This window comes from Salvelinus alpinus, chromosome 6, assembly GCF_045679555.1.
Source record: "Salvelinus alpinus chromosome 6, SLU_Salpinus.1, whole genome shotgun sequence".
Classification (NCBI taxonomy): Eukaryota; Metazoa; Chordata; class Actinopteri; order Salmoniformes; family Salmonidae; genus Salvelinus; species Salvelinus alpinus.
The window spans coordinates 39,718,050-39,742,000 of NC_092091.1; the positions used below are offsets into that span (position 1 = coordinate 39,718,050).

The window sequence follows — 23,951 nt, forward strand, 5'->3', positions numbered from 1 at the left end:
CAAAAAATGTTTCTTGTGGTTTTTATGGAAAGTTTTCTTAATGTTCTAAAACATGACTTTAAATAGAAATTCCCACAGAAGAATGTTGTTTCTTAACGTTCTCAGAACAATTTGAGAACATTACTTTAAATAGAACATTGAGGAAACCTGTAGGAAATGTTATGCTGAAATTCCAATAAAGAAACATATGGTTCTCAGAACATTATGTGCTATCTGGGTAGCTTCCATATGCCTCTTTCTGAAACAGAACAGTGTCCTGGCATTGTGAGTGTGGGGTATATATTGTTTAAAGTGTGCTGTAGTAAATGTCCTAGGGCCTAGGCTTATTTGATTTTCATCTGTTATAGTATAAATATACAGTATACTTCCTAATGAAGCAAGCTATTCCTCATATTCAGCCCATTCTACAGCTGTGTTTAAAATGGCACCCAACTTCCTATAGGCTAGTGCACAACTATAGGCCTCTGGTTAAAATATATTAGGAATAGGGTGCCATTTGGAACGCAAGGCTACAGTTTTGCCTAGCCAGAGAGCTCCTTTCTCCCTGAGCCTGTCAGCTCTGGTCCTATTGCTCAGTCCTAGGCTCTGAGGTGACAGAGTTACCAAATAGAGGAGGGGCAGTCACTTTGTTTATAAGTCCCTCTCCAAGTAAAATAAACCTGCCATTTTAGCCCAATTAGAACATAAGCAGGAAGGGAGGAAGCGAGGGAGAAAGGGAGGGAGAGAATGCTTAAGCACTAGTCATGTGGCCAATGAGTAGGCAGATGTTTGATAAACAACACAGGATTTAACAACAAGAATGATCAGAAGAAACTGACAGAGAGAACGATAGAGTGCCATTTACAGTACCAGTCAGACGTTTAGATACACCTACTCATTCAAGGGTTTTTCTTTATTTTTACCATTGTCTACATTGTAGAATAATAGTGAAGACATCAACACTTTGAAATAACACATATAGAATCATGTAGTAACCAAAAAAGTGTTAAACAAATCAAAATATATTTTATATTCTTCAAAGTAACCACCCTTTGCCTTGATGACAGCTTTGCACACTCTTAGCATTCTCTCAACCAGCGTCACCTGGAATGCTTTTCCAACAGTCTTGACGGAGTTCCCACATATGCTGAGCACTTGTTGGCTGCTTTTCCTTCACTCTGCGGTCCAACTCATCCCTAACCAACTCAATTGGGTTGAGGTCAGGTGATCTAATGCAGCACTCAAATAGCCCTTACACAGCCTGGAGGTGTGTGGGGTCATTGTCCTGTTGGAAAAACAATTGATAGTCCCACTGAGTACAGACCAGATGGGATGGCGTATCACTGCAGAACGCTGTGGTAGCCATGCTGGTTAAGTGTGCCTTGAATTCTAAATAAATCACAGACTGTGTCACCAGCAAAGCACCCCACACCATCACAACACCCACCATGCTTCACGTTGGGAACCACACATGCGGAGATCATCCGTTCACCTACTCTGCGTCTCACAAAGACTCGGCGGTTGGAACCAAAAATCTCAAATTTGGACTTCCACAGATTTCCACAATGCCTTTCTTAAAATCAATACACAATATTTTTAAACCTGCATATTTAGTTAATATTGCCTGCTAACATGAATTTCTTTGTGTCACTTCTCTTGCAACAGAGTCAGGGTATATTCAGCAGTTTGGGCCGCCTGGCTCGTTGCGAACTGTGTGAAGACTATTTCTTCCTAACAAAGACAGCCAACTTCACCAAACGGGGGATGATTTAACAAAAGCGCATTTGTTGCACGACTGTACCTAACCATAAACATTAATGCCTTTCTTAAAATCAATACACAGAAGTATATATTTTTAAACCTGCATATTTAGCTAAAAGAAATCCAGGTTAGCAGGCAATATTAACCAGGCGAAATTGTGTCACTTCTCTTGCGTTCATTGTACGCAGAGTCAGGGTATATGCAACAGTTTGGGCCGCCTGGCTCGTTGCGAGCTAATTTGCCAGAATTTTACGTAATTATGACATAACATTGAAGGTTGTGCAATGTAACAGGAATATTTAGACTTATGGATGCCACCCGTTAGATAAAATACGGAACGGTTCCGTATTTCACTGAAAGAATAAATGTTTTGTTTTCGAGATGATAGTTTCCGGATTCGACCATATTAATGACCTACGGCTCGTATTTCTGTGTGTTATTATGTTATAATTAAGTCTATGATTTGATAGAGCAGTCTGACTGAGCGATGGTAGGCACCAGCAGGCTCGTAAGCATTCATTCAAACAGCACTTTCGTGCGTTTTGCCAGCAGCTCTGCTGTTTATGACTTCAAGCCTATCAACTCCCGAGATTAGGCTGGTGTAACCGATGTGAAATGGCTAGCTAGTTAGAGGGGTGTGCGCTAATAGCGTTTCAAACATCACTTGCTCTGAGACTTGGAGGAGTAGTTCCCCTTGCTCTGCATGGGTAACGCTGCTTCGAGGGTGGCTGTTGTCGATGTGTTCCTCGTTCGAGCCCAGGTAGGAGCGAGGAGAGGGACGGAAGCTATACTGTTACACTGGCAATACTAAAGTGCCTATAAGAACATTCAATTGTCAAAGATATTTAAAAAAAAAATACAAATCGTATAGAGAGAAATAGTCCTATAATAACTACAACCTTAAACTTCTTACCTGGGAATATTGAAGACTCATGTTAAAAGGAACCACCAGCTTTCATATGTTCTCATGTTCTGAGCAAGGAACTTAAACGTTATTTTTCTTACATGGCACATATTGCACTTTTACTTTCCAACACTTTGTTTTTGCATTATTTAAACCAAATTGAAAATGTTTCATTATTTATTTCAGGCTAAATTGATTTTATTTTTGTATTATATTAAGTTAAAATAAGTGTTCATTCAGTATTGTTGTAATTGTCATTATTACAAATACATTTTAAAAAATCGTCCGATTTAATCGGCATCGGCGTTGAAAAATCATAATCAATCGACCTCTACTCTAGAGTGATGAATCGCGCTTCACCATCTGGCAGTCCGACGGACAAATCTGGATTTGGCAGATGCCAGGAGAACACTTCCTGCCCCAATACAAAGTGCCATATATAACATTTGGTGGAGGAGGAATAATGGTCTGGGGACGTTTTTCATGGTTCGGACTAGACCCCTTACTTCCAGTGAAGGGTGTGTGTGTTACAGAACGGAGGGGTTTGGGCTGTGTTCCCATGTCCATGCATGGCCCCCAGAGTAAAGTAAACACAGCAGCTCTTTTCTCATCCCAGCCGTCAACAGGCTCTCCCCAGGCCCGAGCCAGAGACCACACACCCAGACCACACATATATATATATATACACACACACACACACACACACACACACACACTACCCAGACTGCTCCGCAGCACAGATCCCTCCACATGCTCTCTCACATACACACAGACCACACAGCGCCAGCTCGGCCCCTCGCACGCAACCGAGCAGAGCTGTCGTTCTGTCCAGCCTCTGTGTGTGTGTGTGTGTGTGTGTGTGTGTGTGTGTGTGTGTGTGTGTGTGTGTGTGTGTGTGTGTGTGTGTGTGTGTGTGTGTGTGTGTGTGTGTGTGTGTGTGTGTGTGTGTGTGTGTGTGTGTGTGTGTGTGTGTGTGTGTGTGTGTGTGTCTCTCTTCACATGTATTCCCAAGACAGGGATATAAACACTCCTGTTGAGGTAACACAACAGTCGTAGACATTTTATGCAGAAGAAGACACACTCACCCTTATATTCCCCCTCCACTCCAACTCCCACCCTAAACATATAGGCTAGATGAATGACAGATGAGGGGCTTGTTTAAGGCCTGTTAACCTCTTATCTTCTCCATGTCAGATGCCCCTGCCCCTAGATTTCCTCTGACAAGCACAAGACAGCGGGGGTTATGCTACATGAGTTACATCCCCTTTGAGTCAAGGGTGTGTGCTTAGTCCCCTCCTGGACTCCGTGTTCACCCATGACTGTGTGGCCGCGCATGACTCCAACACCATCATCAAGTTTGCTGACGACATGACAGTGGTAGGACTGATCACGGACTACGATGAGGCAGCCTATAGCAAGGTCAGAGACCTGGCAGTGTGGACCAGGGCAACAGCATCTCCTTCAATGTCAGCAAGACCAAGGAGATGATTGTGGACTACATCGACGGGGGCCGTAGTTGAGTGGGTTGACAGAGTTTGAAGAATTTTTTACAATCCAGGTGTGCAAAGCTCTTCGAGACTTAACCATAAAGACTCGCAGCTGCCAAAGGTGATTCTATCGTGTATTGACTCAGGGGTGTGAGTACTTATGTACTGTACAATAAATTAGATATTTCTGTATTTCATTTTCAATAAATTTGCTACAATTTCTAAAAACGTGTTTTCACTTAGTCGTTATGGCAGGGTTTCCCAAACTCGGTTCTCTGGACCACATGGGGTGCACGTTTTTTTGTTTTGCCCTATCACTACACAGATGATTCAAATAATCAACTAATCATCCGGGTTTGATCATTTGAATCAGCTGTGTAGTGTTAGGGCAAAAACTTAAATGTGCACCCCTTGGGGCCCCGAGGACTGAGTTTGGGAAACAATGCATTATGGGGTAAAGTGTGTAGATGGGTGAGAAAAAAAAATCGGGCTTTAAAACAGCAACATGTGGAATAAGTCAAGGGGTATGAATACTTTCTGAAGGCACTGTATATGTCCATCTCGGAAGGACACTGCTTTTCAGAGTATTGCTCTGTCTTAGTTCACTCCCTAACCTCAACCACGTTGGTCAATAATCAATTAAATGCTCAGAATGATTGGCTACTTAGATTTATGCTAATTTTTTTTTGTACCCAAAAAGCTTTAACATGGGGACACAGATATGTGATCCACTACTTTAACTTTCTGAAGGCACTTCAATTACCAAGTACCCCTGCACATCGACTTGGTACTGGTACTTCCTGTATACAGCCATGTTATTCTTACTCATTATTGTTATTCATATTCACTGTGTATTTATTCCTTGTGTCACTATTTATCTAAAAGAAAATCCGTCTTTTTCTTTTCATCTTCAACTCTGCATTGTTGGAAAAGGACGCGTAAGCATTTCACTATTTGTCTACACCTGTTTTTTACGAAGCATGTGACAAATATTCCTATTCTTTATTTGAGTTTACAGACCCCCATCTCTTTACGCAACAAGCTCTTAATTAAACTTATATAAAGTGTATAGAAAGATTTGTTCAACAAGTCTACACGTATGCTCTGAGATGATGTTGCCACAAATCTGCTGCGTCACCCATGGTGCTGCGTCACCCATGGTTCCCTGGTTGCTTGTCTGCTCTGTTCCATGTGAATTCCTGCCTTGTTTGTGGGGAACGTGTTTTGGATATAGTGTTTGCAAAGCAGTTAGGTTTTTCAACCGGACCTGGCAGCAATTTATTGCCACATGTGTTAGCGAAAAATGAAAAAACACCCTCATACTGGCTTTTTAGATATTCTCACATCCATTCATAACACATCTATGCCGTTTTCTATCCCGTTTTCCTCTATCCTTCCTCCCTCCCGCTTTCCTCCTTTTGATAGGCTTAGGCTAATAGTTGCACATTTCTTTCAGAATTGTATCTGGCCTGTGTAATTTCTCTTCCACATTGGCATATCGTCTACACAGGTGATTGGCGTTTTACTGTCTATGTTCTCCCTCATCATTACATACACATTACACGTACCTCCTCTAGGTGTTAGGCTAGGCCTAGCTATACAGTCTCATACACACATTGAGTAGGTTATGTGGAATCGATGAGGGAGAGCACGTTTATTTATCCTTCTCTCCGAGGTTTACATTCTTCCTTTCCTCCCCCTTTTTCTCTCTCTCTGTCTGGTCTCGGACTCGGAGCTCCTACCCTCCCCCTTTTTCTCTCTCTTGTCTGGTCTCAGACTCGGAGCTCCTACCAGCACCTTCATGTCCTCCTGTGTGTGTAGAAGTTGTAGCCTTCCTACTTAAACTCTTAGAAACCTTTTTTAGATGTATTAAATGTCTTATAATAATACATTTATAAAGACATGTATGTTTATAAAAAGTAATAATGCATTGTAACTGTACATTACAACTGTCTGTCTCTCCTCGTCTCCGTGTTAATAACCAGTATTGTGTGTCCTCCTCCCGCTGCCCCTTGGCATGTTCACAGGTTGCTGACTGATTCTTCCTGTGTTCCTGCACACGTGTGACGATCAGCGTGACCTACCATGTCTCGTGTCCGCCAGCCCCCCCTGGTCACGGGCATCTCGCCCAATGAGGGCACCTCATGGACCAAGGTCACCATCCGAGGAGAGAACCTGGGCACGGGTCCCGCTGACCTCGTTGGTACGACACACACATGTATACATGAAAGCACAAACTTGCATAGACATTTAGTGTGTCTATCAAGCTGTATATGTTTCCTCCTCTTTCTAACTATCTTTTGATGCGCCACAATCAGCAAATCCGCTATATGCGCAGGGGCTGGGTGCTGATAGGAGAAAATCTTTGAAGGTCTATAGGGTGCGTGTGTCCACTGCACTTCACCTCTGGCCTTAATATTGCTACAGTAGATCGGAGGAGTGAGGTGAAAATGTTTTGGCTCTCGTAGCAAAAACAAAAAGTAACATCCCATATTTGGGTACATTTTGGTTTCAAACTTAACGACCATGGAGAACCAGATGACTTGGACTAACCTGTTTGCAGACACCAATAAATGTCTCAAAATACAACACTGCCCCTTTAAGACAAAAAAAAAAGCTCTTTACCTGACTCGCTTTTCAAAGCAATTTCAAGGAAACGTACATGTTTTGTGCTCTTGTAGGAAGCAATCAGTCCCCTATTGCTGACTAAAAATGATCTATAACTGGGCTAATAACTAGTTAAATAGCAAAGAACATGAACAAAATGTGCACACGTGGCTACATGCAGCTCTTGCTTTGATCTCAAAACAAGCTCATCTACTCACAACCGCAGCTGTAAACACAGTCCAGTTCAAAGTAAATGGCACATATCCATATATGGCAATGATCTATTTGAATATAAGCCTACTGCAGCTCTGATTGGTTATGCCACACCGGTCTGTGTTGAGTCTTGTGCAATAGAATCCTACTCCGATGCGTTCTGCCTACAACAAAATCTCTTGCATAGTTTGTTTTGTTTCTGTATGTTGCATTGAAAGTGGCTAATATTGCGTTGATTCAATCACAATTGCCACAGTAAAGGGTAACATTGATAGTGTTAACTAACAGGTACGCTGCATGGCAGTCTGAGGCTACTGCACGCAGCTTAGAGGGAACATTGGTCAAATTTAAATATGAGTCTTTACATGTGCCTGACAGTGAAACTGGAAACTGAAATCCCGCTGATAAGAAACAACCTACATGCCGGAATCCCACACAGCCGACAACCTGGCGAAAGCCCTGCAATCGGGATGGCTAGACTGGGCCCTTGATGAAAATAAACTGTATTGTATCACCACAGACAACTGGGACAACATTGTGGCTGCAGTGAGGCAACTAAACTGGCCCTGGCTAAATTGCTTTGGCCACAATCTCCATCAAATTTTATTTGTCACATACACATGGTTAGCAGATGTTAATGCGAGTGTAGCGAAATGCTTATGCTTCTAGTTCCGACAATGCAGTAATAACCAACAAGTAATCTAACCTAACAATTCCACAACTACTACCTTATACACACAAGTGTAAAGGGATAAAGAATATGTACATAAAGAATAATGAATGAGTGATGGTACAGAACGGCATAGGCAAGATGCAGTAGATGGTATAGAGTACAGTATATACATATGAGATGAGTAATGTAGGGTATGTAAACATAAAGTGGCATAGTTTAAAGTGGCTAGTGATACATGTATTACATAAAGATGGCAAGATGCAGTAGATGATATAGAGTACAGTATATACATATACATATGAGATGAGTAATATAGGGTATGTAAACATTATATTAAGTGGCATTGTTTAAAGTGGCTAGTGGTACATTTTTACATAATTTCCATCAATTCCCATTATTAAAGTGGCTGGAGTTGAGTCAGTATGTTGGCAGCGGCCACTAAATGTTAGTGGTGGCTGTTTAACAGTCTGATGGCCTTGAGATAGAAGCTGTTTTTCAGTCTCTCTGTCCCTGCTTTGATGCACCTGTACTGACCTCGCCTTCTGGATGATAACGGGGTGAACAGGCAGTGGCTTGGGTGGTTGTTGTCCTTGATGATCTTTATGGCCTTCCTGTGACATCGGGTGGTGTAGGTGTCCTGGAGGGCAGGTAGTTTGCCCCCGGTGATGCGTTGTGCAGACCTCACTACCCTCTGGAGAGCCTTACGGTTGTGGGCGGAGCAGTTGCCGTACCAGGCGGTGATACAGCCCGACAGGATGCTCTCGATTGTGCATCTGTAGAAGTTTGTGAGTGCTTTTGGTGACAAGCCGAATTTCTTCAGCCTCCTGAGGTTGAAGAGGCGCTGCTGCGCCTTCTTCACAACGCTGTCTGTGTTGGTGGACCAATTCAGTTTGTCCGTGATGTGTACACCGAGGAACTTAAAACTTTCCACCTTCTCCACTACTGTCCCGTCGATGTGGATAGGGGGGTGCTCCCTCTGCTGTTTCCTGAAGTCCACAATCATCTCCTTTGTTTTGTTGACGTTGAGTGTGAGGTTATTTTCCTGACACCACACTCCGAGGGCCCTCACCTCCTCCCTGTAGGCCGTCTCGTCGTTGTTGGTAATCAAGCCTACCACTGTAGTGTCGTCCGCAAACTTGATGATTGAGTTGGAGGCGTGCATGGCCACGCAGTCGTGGGTGAACAGGGAGTACAGGAGAGGGCTCAGAACGCACCCTTGTGGGGCCCCAGTGTTGAGGATCAGCAGGGTGGAGATGTTGTTACCTACCCTCACCACCTGGGGGCGGCCCGTCAGGAAGTCCAGGACCCAGTTGCACAGGGCGGGGTCGAGACCCAGGGTCTCGAGCTTGATGACGAGTTTGGAGGGTACTATGGTGTTAAATGCTGAGCTGTAGTCGATGAACAGCATTCTCACATACAGTGGGGAGAACAAGTATTTGATACACTGCCGATTTTGCAGGTTTTCCTACTTACAAAGCATGTAGAGGTCTGTAATTTTTATCATAGGTACACTTCAACTATGAGAGACGGAATCTAAAACAAAAATCCAGAAAATCACATTGTATGATTTTTAAGTAATTAATTTGCATTTTATTGCATGACATAAGTATTTGATACATCAGAAAAGCAGAACTTAATATTTGGTACAGAAACCTTTGTTTGCAATTACAGAGATCATACGTTTCCTGTAGTTCTTGACTAGGTTTGCACACACTGCAGCAGGGATTTTGGCCCACTCCTCCCTACAGATCTTCTCCAGATCCTTCAGGTTTCGGGGCTGTCGCTGGGCAATACGGACTTTCAGCTCCCTCCAAAGATTTTCTATTGGGTTCAGGTCTGGAGACTGGCTAGGCCACTCCAGGACCTTGAGATGCTTCTTACGGAGCCACTCCTTAGTTGCCATGGCTGTGTGCTTCGTGTCGTTGTCATGCTGGAAGACCCAGCCACGACCCATCTTCAATGCTCTTACTGAGGGAAGGAGGTTGTTGGCCAAGATCTCGCGATACATGGCCCCATCCATCCTCCCCTCAATACGGTGCAGTCGTCCTGTCCCCTTTGCAGAAAAGCATCCCCAAAGAATGATGTTTCCACCTCCATGCTTCACGGTTGGGATGGTGTTCTTGGGGTTGTAGTCATACTTCTTCTTCCTCCAAACACGGCGAGTGGAGTTAGACCAAAAAGCTATATTTTTGTCTCATCAGACCACATGACCTTCTCCCATTCCTCCTCTGGATCATCCAGATGGTCATTGGCAAACTTCAGACGGGCCTGGACATGCACTGGCTTAAGCAGGGGGACCTTGCGTGCGCTGCAGGATTTTAATCCATGACGGCGTAGTGTGTTACTAATGGTTTTCTTTGAGACTGTGGTCCCAGCTCTCTTCAGGTCATTGACCAGGTCCTGCCGTGTAGTTCTGGGCTGATCCCTCACCTTCCTCATGATCATTGATGCCCCACAAGGTGAAATCTTGCATGGAGCCCCAGACCGAGGGTGATTGACCGTCATCTTGAACTTCTTCCATTTTCTAATAATTGCGCCAACAGTTGTTTCCTTCTCACCAAGCTGCTTGCCTATTGTCCTGTAGCCCATCCCAGCCTTGTGCAGGTCTACAATTTTATCCCTGATGTCCTTACACAGCTCTCTGGTCTTGGCCATTGTGGAGAGGTTGGAATCTGTTTGATTGAGTGTGTGGACAGGTGTCTTTTATACAGGTAACGAGTTCAAACAGGTGCAGTTAATACAGGTAATGAGTGGAGAACAGGAGGGCATCTTAAAGAAAAACTAACAGGTCTGTGAGAGCCGGAATTCTTACTGGTTGGTAGGTGATCAAATACTTATGTCATGCAATAAAATGCAAATTAATTACTTAAAAATCATACAATGTGATTTTCTGGATTTTTGTTTTAGATTCCGTCTCTCACAGTTGAAGTGTACCTATGATAAAAATGACAGACCTCTACATGCTTTGTAAGTAGGAAAACCTGCAAAATCGGCAGTGTATCAAATACTTGTTCTCCCCACTGTAGGTATTCCTCTTGTCCAGATGGGTTAGGGCAGTGTGCAGTGTGGTTGCGATTGCGTCGTCTGTGGACCTATTGGGTCATAAGCAAATTGGAGTGGGTCTAGGGTGTCCGGTAGGGTGGAGGTGATATGGTCCTTGGCTAGTCTCTCAAAGCACTTCATGATGACGGAAGTGAGTGCTACGGGGCGGTAGTCATTTAGCTCAGTTACCTTAGCTTTCTTGGGAACAGGAACAATGGTGGCCCTCTTGAAGCATGTGGGAACAGCAGACTGGGATAAGGATTGATTGAATATGTCCGTAAACACACCAGCCAGCTGGTCTGCGCATGCTCTGAGGACGCGGCTGGGAATGCCGTCTGGGCCTGCAGCCTTGCGAGGGTTAACACGTTTAAATGTTTTACTCACCTCGGCTGCAGTGAAGGAGAGCCCGCAGGTTTTGGTAGCGGGCCGTGTCAGTGGCACTGTATTGTCCTCAAAGCGAGCAAAAAAGTTATTTAGCCTGTCTGGGCGCAAGACATCCTGGTCCGCGACGGGGCTGGTTTTCTTTTTGTAATCCGTGATTGACTGTAGACCCTGCCACATACCTCTTGTGTCTGAGCTGTTGAATTGCGACTACTTTGTCTCTATACTGGGACTTAGCTTGTTTGATTGCCTTGCGGAGAGAATAGCTACACTGTTTGTATTCGGTCATGTTTCCGGTCACCTTGCCCTGGTTAAAAGCAGTGGTTCGCGCTTTCAGTTTCACGCGAATGCTGCCGTCAATCCACGGTTTCTGGTTTGGGAATGTTTTAATCGTTGCTGTGGGTACGACATCGTCAATGCACTTTCTAATGAACTCGCTCACCGAATCAGCGTATTCGTCAATATTGTTGTTGGACGCAATGCGGAACATATTCCAATCCGCGTGATCGAAGCAGTCTTGAAGCGTGGAATCAGATTGGTCGGACCAGCGTTGAACAGACCTGAGCGAGGGAGCTTGTTGTTTTCGTTTCTGTTTGTAGGCTGGAAGCAACAAAATGGAGTCGTGGTCAGCTTTTCCGAAAGGAGGGCGGGGGAGGGCCTTATATGCGTTGCGGAAGTTAGTATAACAATGATCCAAGGTTTTACCAGCCCTGGTAGCACAATCGATATGCTGATAGAATTTAGGGAGTTTTGTTTTCAGATTAGCCTTGTTAAAATCCCTAGCTACGATGAATGCAGCCTCAGGGTGTGTGGTTTCCAGTTTACAAAGAGTCAGATAAAGTTCGTTCAGGGCCATCGATGTGTCTGCTTGGGGGGGAATATATACGGCTGTGATTATAATCGAAGAGAATTCCCTTGGTAGATAATGCGGTCAACATTTGATTGTGAGGAATTCTAGATCAGGTGAACAGAATGACTTGAGTTCCTGTATGTTGTTATGATCACACCACGTCTCGTTAATCATAAGGCATACACCCCCGCCCCTCTTCTTACCAGAAAGATGTATGTTTCTGTCTGCGCGATGCGTGAAGAAACCAGCTGGCTGCACCGACTCCGTTAGCGTCTCTTGAGTGAGCCATGTTTCCGTGAAGCAGAGAACGTTACAATCTCTGATGTCTCTCTGGAATGTTACCCTTGCTCGGATTTCATCAACCTTATTGTCAAGACGACATTGGCGAGTAGTATGCTACGGAGTGGAGCGCGATGTGCCCTTCTCCGAAGCCTGACCAGGAGACCGCTACGTATGCCCCTTTTACGGCGTCGCATAGGGTCGCCGGCTGGGATCAGATCCATTGTATTGGGTGGAAGGCAAAACACTGGATCCGTTTCGGGAAAGTCATATTCCTGGTTGTAACGATGGTGAGTTGACGTTGCTCTTATATTCAGTAGTTCCTCCCGACTGTATGTAATGAAACCTAAGATTACCTGGGGTACCAATGTAAGGAATAACACATAAAAAAACAAAATACTGCATATTTTCCAAGGAACGCGAAGCGAGGCGGCCATCTCGGTCACCAACGGCGTGAACAGCAAAAGCGCACGCACAGGCCGGGCTCTAGGCCTATGTAGAACCCTGGTGGGCACTTTTTGCAGATCTGGCAAAAAAAGAGGGCCCTACTGAAGGCTGAGATGGAGCTGAACCTCCCAAATCACAGCCTCATTCTGGTGAGAAATGAGCCTATTTGATGTTTAAAGAATAAGCTATGCCAGGGATAGGCAACTGGCGGGTCCCACTTTTGAAGGCCCTAGGAACACAACAACAATTTTTTTTTTTATATACAGTGGGGAGAACAAGTATTTGATACACTGCCGATTTTGCAGGTTTTCCTACTTACAAAGCATGTAGAGGTCTGTAATTTTTATCATAGGTACACTTCAACTATGAGAGACGGAATCTAAAACAAAAATCCAGAAAATCACATTGTATGATTTTTAAGTAATTAATTTGCATTTTATTGCATGACATAAGTATTTGATACATCAGAAAAGCAGAACTTAATATTTGGTACAGAAACCTTTGTTTGCAATTACAGAGATCATACGTTTCCTGTAGTTCTTGACTAGGTTTGCACACACTGCAGCAGGGATTTTGGCCCACTCCTCCCTACAGATCTTCTCCAGATCCTTCAGGTTTCGGGGCTGTCGCTGGGCAATACGGACTTTCAGCTCCCTCCAAAGATTTTCTATTGGGTTCAGGTCTGGAGACTGGCTAGGCCACTCCAGGACCTTGAGATGCTTCTTACGGAGCCACTCCTTAGTTGCCATGGCTGTGTGCTTCGTGTCGTTGTCATGCTGGAAGACCCAGCCACGACCCATCTTCAATGCTCTTACTGAGGGAAGGAGGTTGTTGGCCAAGATCTCGCGATACATGGCCCCATCCATCCTCCCCTCAATACGGTGCAGTCGTCCTGTCCCCTTTGCAGAAAAGCATCCCCAAAGAATGATGTTTCCACCTCCATGCTTCACGGTTGGGATGGTGTTCTTGGGGTTGTAGTCATACTTCTTCTTCCTCCAAACACGGCGAGTGGAGTTTAGACCAAAAAGCTCTATTTTTGTCTCATCAGACCACATGACCTTCTCCCATTCCTCCTCTGGATCATCCAGATGGTCATTGGCAAACTTCAGACAGGCCTGGACATGCACTGGCTTAAGCAGGGGGACCTTGCGTGCGCTGCAGGATTTTAATCCATGACGGCGTAGTGTGTTACTAATGGTTTTCTTTGAGACTGTGGTCCCAGCTCTCTTCAGGTCATTGACCAGGTCCTGCCGTGTAGTTCTGGGCTGATCCCTCACCTTCCTCATGATCATTGATGCCCCACGAGGTGAAATCTTGCATGGAGCCCCAGACCGAGGGTGATTGACCGTCATCTTGAACTTCTTCCATTTTCTAATAATTGCGCCAACAGTTGTTTCCTTCTCACCAAGCTGCTTGCCTATTGTCCTGTAGCCCATCCCAGCCTTGTGCAGGTCTACAATTTTATCCCTGATGTCCTTACACAGCTCTCTGGTCTTGGCCATTGTGGAGAGGTTGGAATCTGTTTGATTGTGTGTGGACAGGTGTCTTTTATACAGGTAACGAGTTCAAACAGGTGCAGTTAATACAGGTAATGAGTGGAGAACAGGAGGGCTTCTTAAAGAAAAACTAACAGGTCTGTGAGAGCCGGAATTCTTACTGGTTGGTAGGTGATCAAATACTTATGTCATGCAATAAAATACAAATTAATTACTTAAAAATCATACAATGTGATTTTCTGGATTTTTGTTTTAGATTCCGTCTCTCACAGTTGAAGTGTACCTATGATAAACATTACAGACCTCTACATGCTTTGTAAGTAGGAAAACCTGCAAAATCGGCAGTGTATCAAATACTTGTTCTCCCCACTGTATATATATACACTGCTCAAAAAAATAAAGGGAACACTTAAACAACACAATGTAACTCCAAGTCAATCACACTTCTGTGAAATCAAACTGTCCACTTAGGAAGCAACACTGATTGACAATAAATTTCACATGCTGTTGTGCAAATGGAATAGACAAAAGGTGGAAATTATAGGCAATTAGCAAGACACCCCCAATAAAGGAGTGGTTCTGCAGGTGGTGACCACAGACCACTTCTCAGTTCCTATGCTTCCTGGCTGATGTTTTGGTCACTTTTGAATGCTGGCAGTGCTTTCACTCTAGTGGTAGCATGAGACGGAGTCTACAACCCGCACAAGTGGCTCAGGTAGTGCAGCTCATCCAGGATGGCACATCAATGCGAGCTGTAGCAAGAAGGTTTGCTGTGTCTGTCAGCGTAGTGTCCAGAGCATGGAGGCGCTACCAGGAGACAGGCCAGTACATCAGGAGACATGGAGGAGGCCGTTGGAGGGCAACAACCCAGCAGCAGGACCGCTACCTCCGCCTTTGTGCAAGGAGGAGCAGGAGGAGCACTGCCAGAGCCCTGCAAAATGACCTCCAGCAGGCCACAAATTGGCATGTGTCTGCTCAAACGGTCAGAAACAGACTCCATGAGGGTGGTATGAGGGCCCGACGTCCACAGGTGGGGGTTGTGCTTACAGCCCAACACCGTGCAGGACGTTTGGCATTTGCCAGAGAACACCAAGATTGGCAAATTCGCCACTGGCGCCCTGTGCTCTTCACAGATGAAAGCAGGTTCACACTGAGCACATGTGACAGAGTCTGGAGACGCCGTGGAGAACGTTCTGCTGCCTGCAACATCCTCCAGCATGACTGGTTTGGCGGTGGGTCAGTCGTGGTGTGGGGTGGCATTTCTTTGGGGGGCCGCACAGCCCTCCATGTGCTCGCCAGAGGTAGCCTGACTGCCATTAGGTACCGAGATGAGATCCTCAGACCCCTTGTGAGACCATATGCTGGTGCGGTTGGCCCTGGGTTCCTCCTAATGCAAGACAATGCTAGACCTCATGTGGCTGGAGTGTGTCAGCAGTTCCTGCAAGAGGAAGGCATTGATGCTATGGACTGGCCCGCCCGTTCCCCAGACCTGAATCCAATTGAGCACATCTGGGACATCATCTCTCGCTCCATCCACCAACGTCACGTTGCACCACAGACTGTCCAGGAGTTGGCGGATGCTTTAGTCCAGGTCTGGGAGGAGATCCCTCAGGAGACCATCCGCCACCTCATCAGGAGCATGCCCAGGCGTTGTAGGGAGGCCACACACACTACTGAGCCTCATTTTGACTTGTTTTAAGGACATTACATCAAAGTTGGATCAGCCTGTAGTGTGGTTTTCCACTTTAATTTTGAGTGTGACTCCAAATCCAGACCTCCATGGGTTGATAAATTTGATTTCCATTGATAATTCTTGTGTGATTTTGTTGTCAGCACATTCAACTATGTAAAGAAAAAAGTATTTAATAAGAATATTTCATTCATTCAGATCTAGGATGTGTTATTTTAGTGTTCCCTTTATTTTTTTGAGCAGTGTATATTAACAGTTGAAGTCTGAAGTGTACATACACCTTAGCCAAATACATTTAAACTCCGTTTTTCACAATTCCTGACATTTAATCCTAGTAAAAATTCCCTGTCTTAGGTCAGTTAGGAACACCATTTTATTTTAAGAATGTGAAATGTCAGAATAATGGAGTGATTTATTTCAGCTTTTATTTCTTTCATCACATTCCCAGTGGGTCAGAAGTTTACATACACTCAATTAGTATTTGGTAGCATTGCCTTTAAATTGTTTAACTTGGGTCAAACGTTTCCTTGCTGAGCGGCCTTTCAGGTTATTTCGATATAGGACTTGTTTTTCTGTGGATATAGATACTTTTGTACCTGTTTCCTCCAGCATCTTCACAAGGTCCTTTGCTGTTGTTCTGGGATTGATTTGCACTTTTCGACCCAAAGTACGTTCATCTCTAGACAGAACGCGTTTCCTTTCTGAGCGGTATGAAGGCTGCGTGGTCCCATGGTGTTTATACTTGCGTACTATTGTATGTACTGATGAACGTGGTACCTTCAGGCATTTGGGAATTGCTCCCAAGGATGAACCAGACTTGTGGAGGTCTACAAATTTTTTTCTGAGATCTTTGCTTGTTTTTGATTTTCCCATGATGGCAAGCAAAGAGGCACTGAGTTTGAAGGTAGGCCTTGAAATACATCCACAGGTACACCTCCAATTGACTCAAATGATGTCAATTAGCCTATCAGAAGCTTCTAAAGCCATGACATCATTTTCTGTAATTTTCCAAGCTGTTTAAAGACACAGTCAACTTAGTGTATGTAATCTTCTGACCCACTGGAATTGTGATACAGTGAATTATAAATGAAATAATCTGTCTGTAAACAATTGTTGGAAAAATTCCTTGTGTCATGCATAAAGTCGATGTCCTAATCGACTTGCCAAAACTATAGTTTGTTAGCAAGAAATGTGTGGAGTGGTTGAAAAACGAGTTTTAATGACTCCAACCTAAGTGTATGTAAACTTCCGACTTCAACTGTGTGTGTGTATGTATATATATATATATATATATATATATATATATATATACAGTGGGGAGAACAAGTATTTGATACACTGACAATTTTGCAGGTTTTCCTACTTACAAAGCATGTAGAGGTCTGTAATTTTTATCATAGGTACACTTCAACTGTGAGAGAAGGAATCTAAAACAAAAATCCAGAAAATCACATTGTATGATTTTTAAGTAATTAATTTGCATTTTAAGGCATGACATAAGTATTTGATACATCAGAAAAGCAGAACTGAATATTTGGTACAGAAACCTTAGTTTGCAATTACAGAGATCATACGTTTCCTGTAGTTCTTGACCAGGTTTGCACACACTGCAGCAGGGATTTTGGCCCACTCCTCCATACAGACCTTCTCCAGATCCTTCAGGTTTCGGGGCTGTCGCTGGGCAATACGGACTTTCGGCTCCCTCCAAAGATTTTCTATTGGGTTCAGGTCTGGAGACTGGCTAGGCCACTCCAGGACCTTGAGATGCTTCTTACGGAGCCACTCCTTAGTTGCCCTGGCTGTGTGTTTCGGGTCGTTGTCATGCTGGAAGACCCAGCCACGACCCATCTTCAATGCTCTTACTGAGGGAAGGAGGTTGTTGGTCAAGATCTCGCGATACATGGCCCCATCCATCCTCCCCTCAATACGGTGCAGTCGTCCTGTCCCCTTTGCAGAAAAGCATCCCCAAAGAATGATGTTTCCACCTCCATGCTTCACGGTTGGGATGGTGTTCTTGGGGTTGTACTCATCCTTCTATTCCTCCAAACACGGCGAGTGGAGTTTAGAGCAAAAGGCTCTATTTTTGTCTCATCAGACCACATGACCTTCTCCCATTCCTCCTCTGGATCATCCAGATGGTCATTGGCAAACTTCAGACGGGCCTGGACATGCGCTGGCTTGAGCAGGGGGACCTTGCGTGCGCTGCAGGATTTTAATCCATGACGGCGTAGTGTGTTACTAATGGTTTTCTTTGAGACTGTGGTCCCAGCTCTCTTCAGGTCATTGACCAGGTCCTGCCGTGTAGTTCTGGGCTGATCCCTCACATTCCTCATGATCATTGATGCCCCACGAGGTGAGATCTTGCATGGAGCCCCAGACCGAGGGTGATTGACCGTCATCTTGAACTTCTTCCATTTTCTAATAATTGTGCCAACAGTTGTTGCCTTCTCACCAAGCTGCTTGGCTATTGTCCTGTAGCCCATCCCAGCCTTGTACAGGTCTACAATTTATCCCTGATGTCCTTACACAGCTCTCTGGTCTTGGCCATTGTGGAGAGGTTGGAGTCTGTTTGATTGAGTGTGTGGACAGGTGTCTTTTATACAGGTAACGAGTTCAAACAGGTGCAGTTAATACAGGTAATGAGTGGAGAACAGGAGGGCTTCTTAAAGAAAAACTAACAGGTCTGTGAGAGCCGGAATTCTTACTGGTTGGTAGGTGATCAAATACTTATGTCATGCAATAAAATGCAAATTAATTACTTAAAAATCATACAATGTGATTTTCTGGATTTTTGTTTTAGATTCCGTCTCTCACAGTTGAAGTGTACCTATGATAAAAATGACAGACCTCTACATGCTTTGTAAGTAGGAAAACCTGCAAAATCGGCAGTGTATCAAATACTTGTTCTCCCCACTGTATATATATATATATATATATATATATATATATATATTTATTATTATTATTATTTCACCTTTATTTAACCAGGTAGGCCAGTTGAGAACAAGTTCTTATTTACAACTGCGACCTGGCCAAGATAAAGCAAAGCAGTGCGACACAAACAACAATTCACAAACAAGACACAAACAAATCCGCAACCTTTGGGGGGATTTGTAAGTTAGTCGAGCAGCCAGCTATCTAATTGAAGTAATAATGGTTGAATTACTGCCCTGGTGCCCCCGTTGATATTTTTTGTCAGTCTCACTCATATATTATAATCTGCAACCAGCAAATTTTCCTCTCCGTCCAATGGCAAAATGAGTAGAATTGCATGAAATGAGTTATAAAATTGCAAAATCTTCTCTCTGCCACATGGCAAAACGTGTAGAATTGCAGCAAACTTGCTTTAAAACTGGACATTTTCTTTCCGCTCCATGGCAAAATGTGTAGAATTGCAGCAAACCTGCTTTAAACTGCTAAAAAAAAATATATGTTTCTGTGCTGTCAAGAAGGGGGTTCCTAAAATGTTTTTTTCGCAATGTGATGGGGGGGGGGGGGGGGTTTGCCATGTGAGTACGCAGACGCACGAGCATCTGTGGCCCCTCATGATGAGTTCAGATTTTGTGTCCCCCACCCCAGCAAAGTTGCCCATCCCTGAGCTATGCTATGTTAAATTATTGTTCACGTAGAATTATGTTATTCAGATGCACTGAATACATTTTTTTTTTCTCCAAACATAAGCTAATTTCATTGTGAAAATACAATTGGCTTATAGTAATGCAACATTGAATCATTCAATGTTGCATTACCGTAGGCCCATTGTTTTTTAATAACGAAAATTTGCCTGTTTGTTTTATTCTTCCAATCAAATGTTTTCTTCCAAGGCATTGTTTAACTAGGTGGGGAACCAAACCAAAAATGGTAGAGCGGGTTTTGGAGCAAGCACCAGCCATTGATCGAGTCCTGGTCTCGCATCGTAAACATAATCACCTCATCCTAAAAGGCAGGATAAAGACATCTTGCCATCTGTCCAAGCAGCACTGAAACCTGTGGCTGACTTCACTGATGTTCTCATGTTCTCACGTTACGTTCTGTCTCGTCAGTGGAGCCTGTGTTCCAGTTACTGAGGGGAGATCTGCTCATGCCGGCCTCTCCAACGACCTAACACAAAGCCTCAAAAGGAAGATGTCCAGAAGATGTTCTCGAGGACAAGTACCGCCTACCGGAAATAAAATGGCTTTTATCCTTGTCTTCCCTCCTCGACCCAAGATACAAAGGGGATGATTTGAACGAGATGAGAGATGCACTCTTCAAAGAGCTTGTGGAAGCAGGGGGCGACGGAGCCGGGGGTGGTGGTGCTACTGCTGCTATTGCAACTGAGGGAGATGATGACTCGAATGATGGTGCGAGTGCGCCACCGTCTGCCAAGAAAAGGAATTTAGGGGATCTCCTCCAGAAGCGAAGGGTCCAAAACACTGCCCCTGTACCCCTCAGAGTCCGTGCAGACACCGAACCTACTAACTACCTGCAGGAACAGCGTGACCCAACAGATAATCAGATAACAGATAATCCCCTGACCTGGTGGTGAGAGAACCAGACTCGCTATCCATTGATGTCGAAGCTGGCGCGCAGATGCATGTGTATTTGCGCCAGGAGCACCGCATCAGAGCGAATATTCAGCACTGTGGGGATACATTGTTAACCCTGTCGGCTTGTGCCTCAAGCCGGACAAAGTCAATATGCATAGTTTGCATTTTACAAGCTGTCGCCGTTTGCTATAAAATAGCAAAACATTTTATTCTATATCTATTTAATTATTTTTGTTTTATGTCCCTATAGATATACTGTTAATATTTGCTCTTACCTATTTATGTTGCTGTTGTTAGTGGTCATTTATGGTAGAAGCGCTAGCCTATGGCACTTCAGTAGACAAAAAAGTTTGTGTAGACTTTCTATAATACAATGCAGGTTTTTATTGATTTTATGTTAAATAAATGTCTCTTAAAAAAGAAGGTTGGGTGTCTGTGTGTCTGACAATTAATTAATTATTCAAGAGCAAGATAGTTAGGCCCATATCCGCTAATGTTGTGCTGATAACTGTGCACATATGACATGCCAACCAAGACACCTGAAATTCGATGACCATCACAGCACTAACTCTGTTATTTAGATGTGACTTCCAACAGTCAAATCACTTCCTCGAAGATTAGCCAGTGTGTGTATTCATTGGTGCGGTTGTTTTTGATGCATACAATTATTCTGTTTGTTTATGTGAATGTTCTCACTGGTATTTGATGATATGTGTGTGTGTGTGTGTGTGTGTTAGACAGAGTGTATGATAGAGAATGTGTAAGTAAGTCTGTGTGCAGTAGAGTTTATGCCGTTATGACCCGTCCGCGGTTGGACTCAGTAACTAATTTACCCAGAGCCTGGCTAGAGCCTTACTAGCCTACAGTCTACCACAGAACTCACTGGACCAGTCAGCGATGGTCAGGCTCTGCTTACATTACACGGACTGTTTGTTGATGTGTATCAAATGTAATGGTGTTCATGACTTTATGAAGTGGAAAACACATTTTTATGAATCTAGATTAAATTACTTTTTGTTTCGTTTAACCGAATGAATTTAAAACACCCAAGATAACGAGTTTTAATCAACATTGGTTAAGTGAAAAAATAAATACTATAACATTTTGGAACATCATTTAACTAAATGTGTACATTTAAAATGTGATTTTATATACTAAATAAAATTGTTAGATATCTGAATCATATTGAATTGGATGCCTTTGGCAGAGATTTTTCTGCCATTGTAATCCTTGGGCAGGCCACCTAAGCATGTAAAAATAGAATAATATTGTTTTAAATACATTTTCGGCATGGAAAAACTTTAACTAAAACCAGATATAAACTATGTATGAAAGATAATAGACCTATATATTTCTTTATAGTCTTTGAGAACTAAAAATCACCAAAATGAAAGCTAGGGAGTATTGAAAATTCCAAAAGCAATGAATTTAGCAGTATTGATTTTGTTATGTTTGTGCGTATGAACACATATTTAGCCATGGCAAAATGCATAGAATTGCATAAAATTTGTCTTAAAACGGCAAAATGTTGTCTCAGCTCTATGGTAAAATGTGTAGAATAAAAACACAACACCTTTTTTTTTAAACTAAACATCTGTGGCCACAATTTTTACTTTGCAAAAGAGTAACGCTAGTGAAACAAAAATAATCTCCACTACCCCATGTCTTGTTGCTGCATTTTATGGACATAATGTATTTCAATATACATTTATTTTAATAGAAATGTCCAACTTTTTTATATTGTCAAAATGTCACCAATTAGAATATGCCTAGAATTTCAGTGTGTTATTTTCAAGAATTAAAATCAAGACGCCCGCAAATGGAAGACATGGCCTCACACATACTGCTGTGGACTTGGCAGGCGGAGTCCTGGCCAATCATTTGGATCTATTTCTGACCACTAATGTCCCCATAGCCTAGAATTAGCCTTTTAATGTATATGTTAGATAGCAAATAAAATTGTGTTTTGTGTATATGTACAGTACAGAGGCAGGAAATGTGCTTTAATTTAATGGCCATATTATTATTCAGTTTGTTTCAAGGGTTATTTTTGTATCATCTCTCACAGGCTTTTATGATGTTTGATTACACATGTCCGACACTGTCGAGTTCCATCTAGTCAGATAAATCAGAGGAAGTGGTTTTGCTCTTTCTCGCTGTCTCTCGCTCTCTCTTTATTCCAGTGTTCACACTGACAAGGAGAAGGGTCAGATAGAGAGTGTAAAAGTACAGTAAATAGATATTTATTGAGCCACTTAGCATTGAAGTGACAGCACTCTGTGTGGACAGAATGATGAAGCTGTGAGAGACTCATGTCAGGGCCACCCACAGGACTGACTGGACCTGGCCTGAACTTTGACCCCAAATGACAGGTTTATTAAACTGCTGTTTGTGTCAATGTATCATGCCTTTTCTCTCAGTGTGTCTCTTATGTTATTACTTGGTTGTTTGTCCTGTTGCTGTTAGCTCGCCTATATATTTGATTAGCCTCACTTCTCTCTCTTTCTGCTTCTCTCTCTCAGGTCTGTCCATATGTGGTCACAACTGCTTGCTGACGGCTGAGTGGATGTCGGCCAGTAAGATAGTGTGTCGTGTGGGCCCAGCCAAAGACGATAAGGGAGAGATCATCGTCACCACCAAGTCAGGAGGCCACGGCACCTCCACCGTCTCCTTCAAACTGCTCAAGGCTGAGAAGATCGGTAAGATACTCCTTCTGCCCTCGGCGACCACGGCAGTTCTAATTTAAGTCTACAAACACATCTCTCTTTGTCAATCATCAGAGGAACTCTAGAACGACTACTCCGTTGCACAAGAACAGACAATCTGCCTCAGTTTTTCCAAGCTCAGGCTACTAGGAAATAGAGTATGGAAACACACCACAAACCCATACTCTATTGTCCTGTGTTGCTTTACAAACTGTATAGTAGCTCTGTCAGGTACTATAATTGAGTGTGTGTGATCTGGGCTGTCCTCTCAGCGATGATGTGTTTCCTGTGTGTCTGTGCTGTAGGTATCCTGGACCAGTCTGCTGTGTGGGTGGATGAGATGAACTATTACGACATGAGAACCGACCGCTACAAAGGCATCTCCCCCCTCTCCCTACGACCCAGCAATCCGCTAGGCATCGACTTTGACAAGTAGGGACACACACACACATACATACATACACACACATGCTTAAGTCATTGAGTCTAACAAACAAACAATCCCCATGTGGAGATGTTTGAAATGTTATGCCAACACAGCAATGGCTACAACTGGCTTTAACCGCTGCACAAAGGCACTGGAAACACCATAATTGTGTTTAAAGGAGAGGGAAAGAAAGAAGAGAGGAATGAGTTGAAACGAAAGAGTTGAAAATAAAGATTGCAAGCCACTACACATGGCCTGAAAGGAAGGAGAAAGAAGAGAGGAAAAAGTGGAGTAGAAAGATTGCAAGCCACCACACATGGCCATAGCAGGCAGGTCGTATGGTGTGGCTTCTGCCTCCCACGCGACTGGCAGGGAATGCACAGTCTGTAATGTCATGTTTAGTTTGTATAGTTTAGTTCTGGTATATCTGTGCTCTAGGCCCTCTGATGTTTGTTTGGTTTAGAGGGGCCAGGGGATCCAG

General features: G+C 43.6%; 1 protein-coding gene across 3 annotated transcripts in view; it reads left to right on the forward strand.

The window, feature by feature from the left end:
* LOC139578671 (exocyst complex component 2-like) overlaps nt 1-23,951 on the forward strand; it is a 95,265-nt gene that overhangs the window by 16,609 nt on the left and 54,705 nt on the right. For all 3 annotated transcript variants that reach the window (XM_071406595.1, XM_071406594.1, XM_071406597.1), the window contains exons 2-4: nt 6,159-6,334; nt 22,861-23,037; nt 23,349-23,475. In XM_071406595.1, the coding sequence (XP_071262696.1) occupies nt 6,217-6,334; nt 22,861-23,037; nt 23,349-23,475 (422 nt within the window). In that variant the 5' untranslated portion in view covers nt 6,159-6,216. The remainder of the gene's footprint in view (nt 1-6,158; nt 6,335-22,860; nt 23,038-23,348; nt 23,476-23,951) is intronic.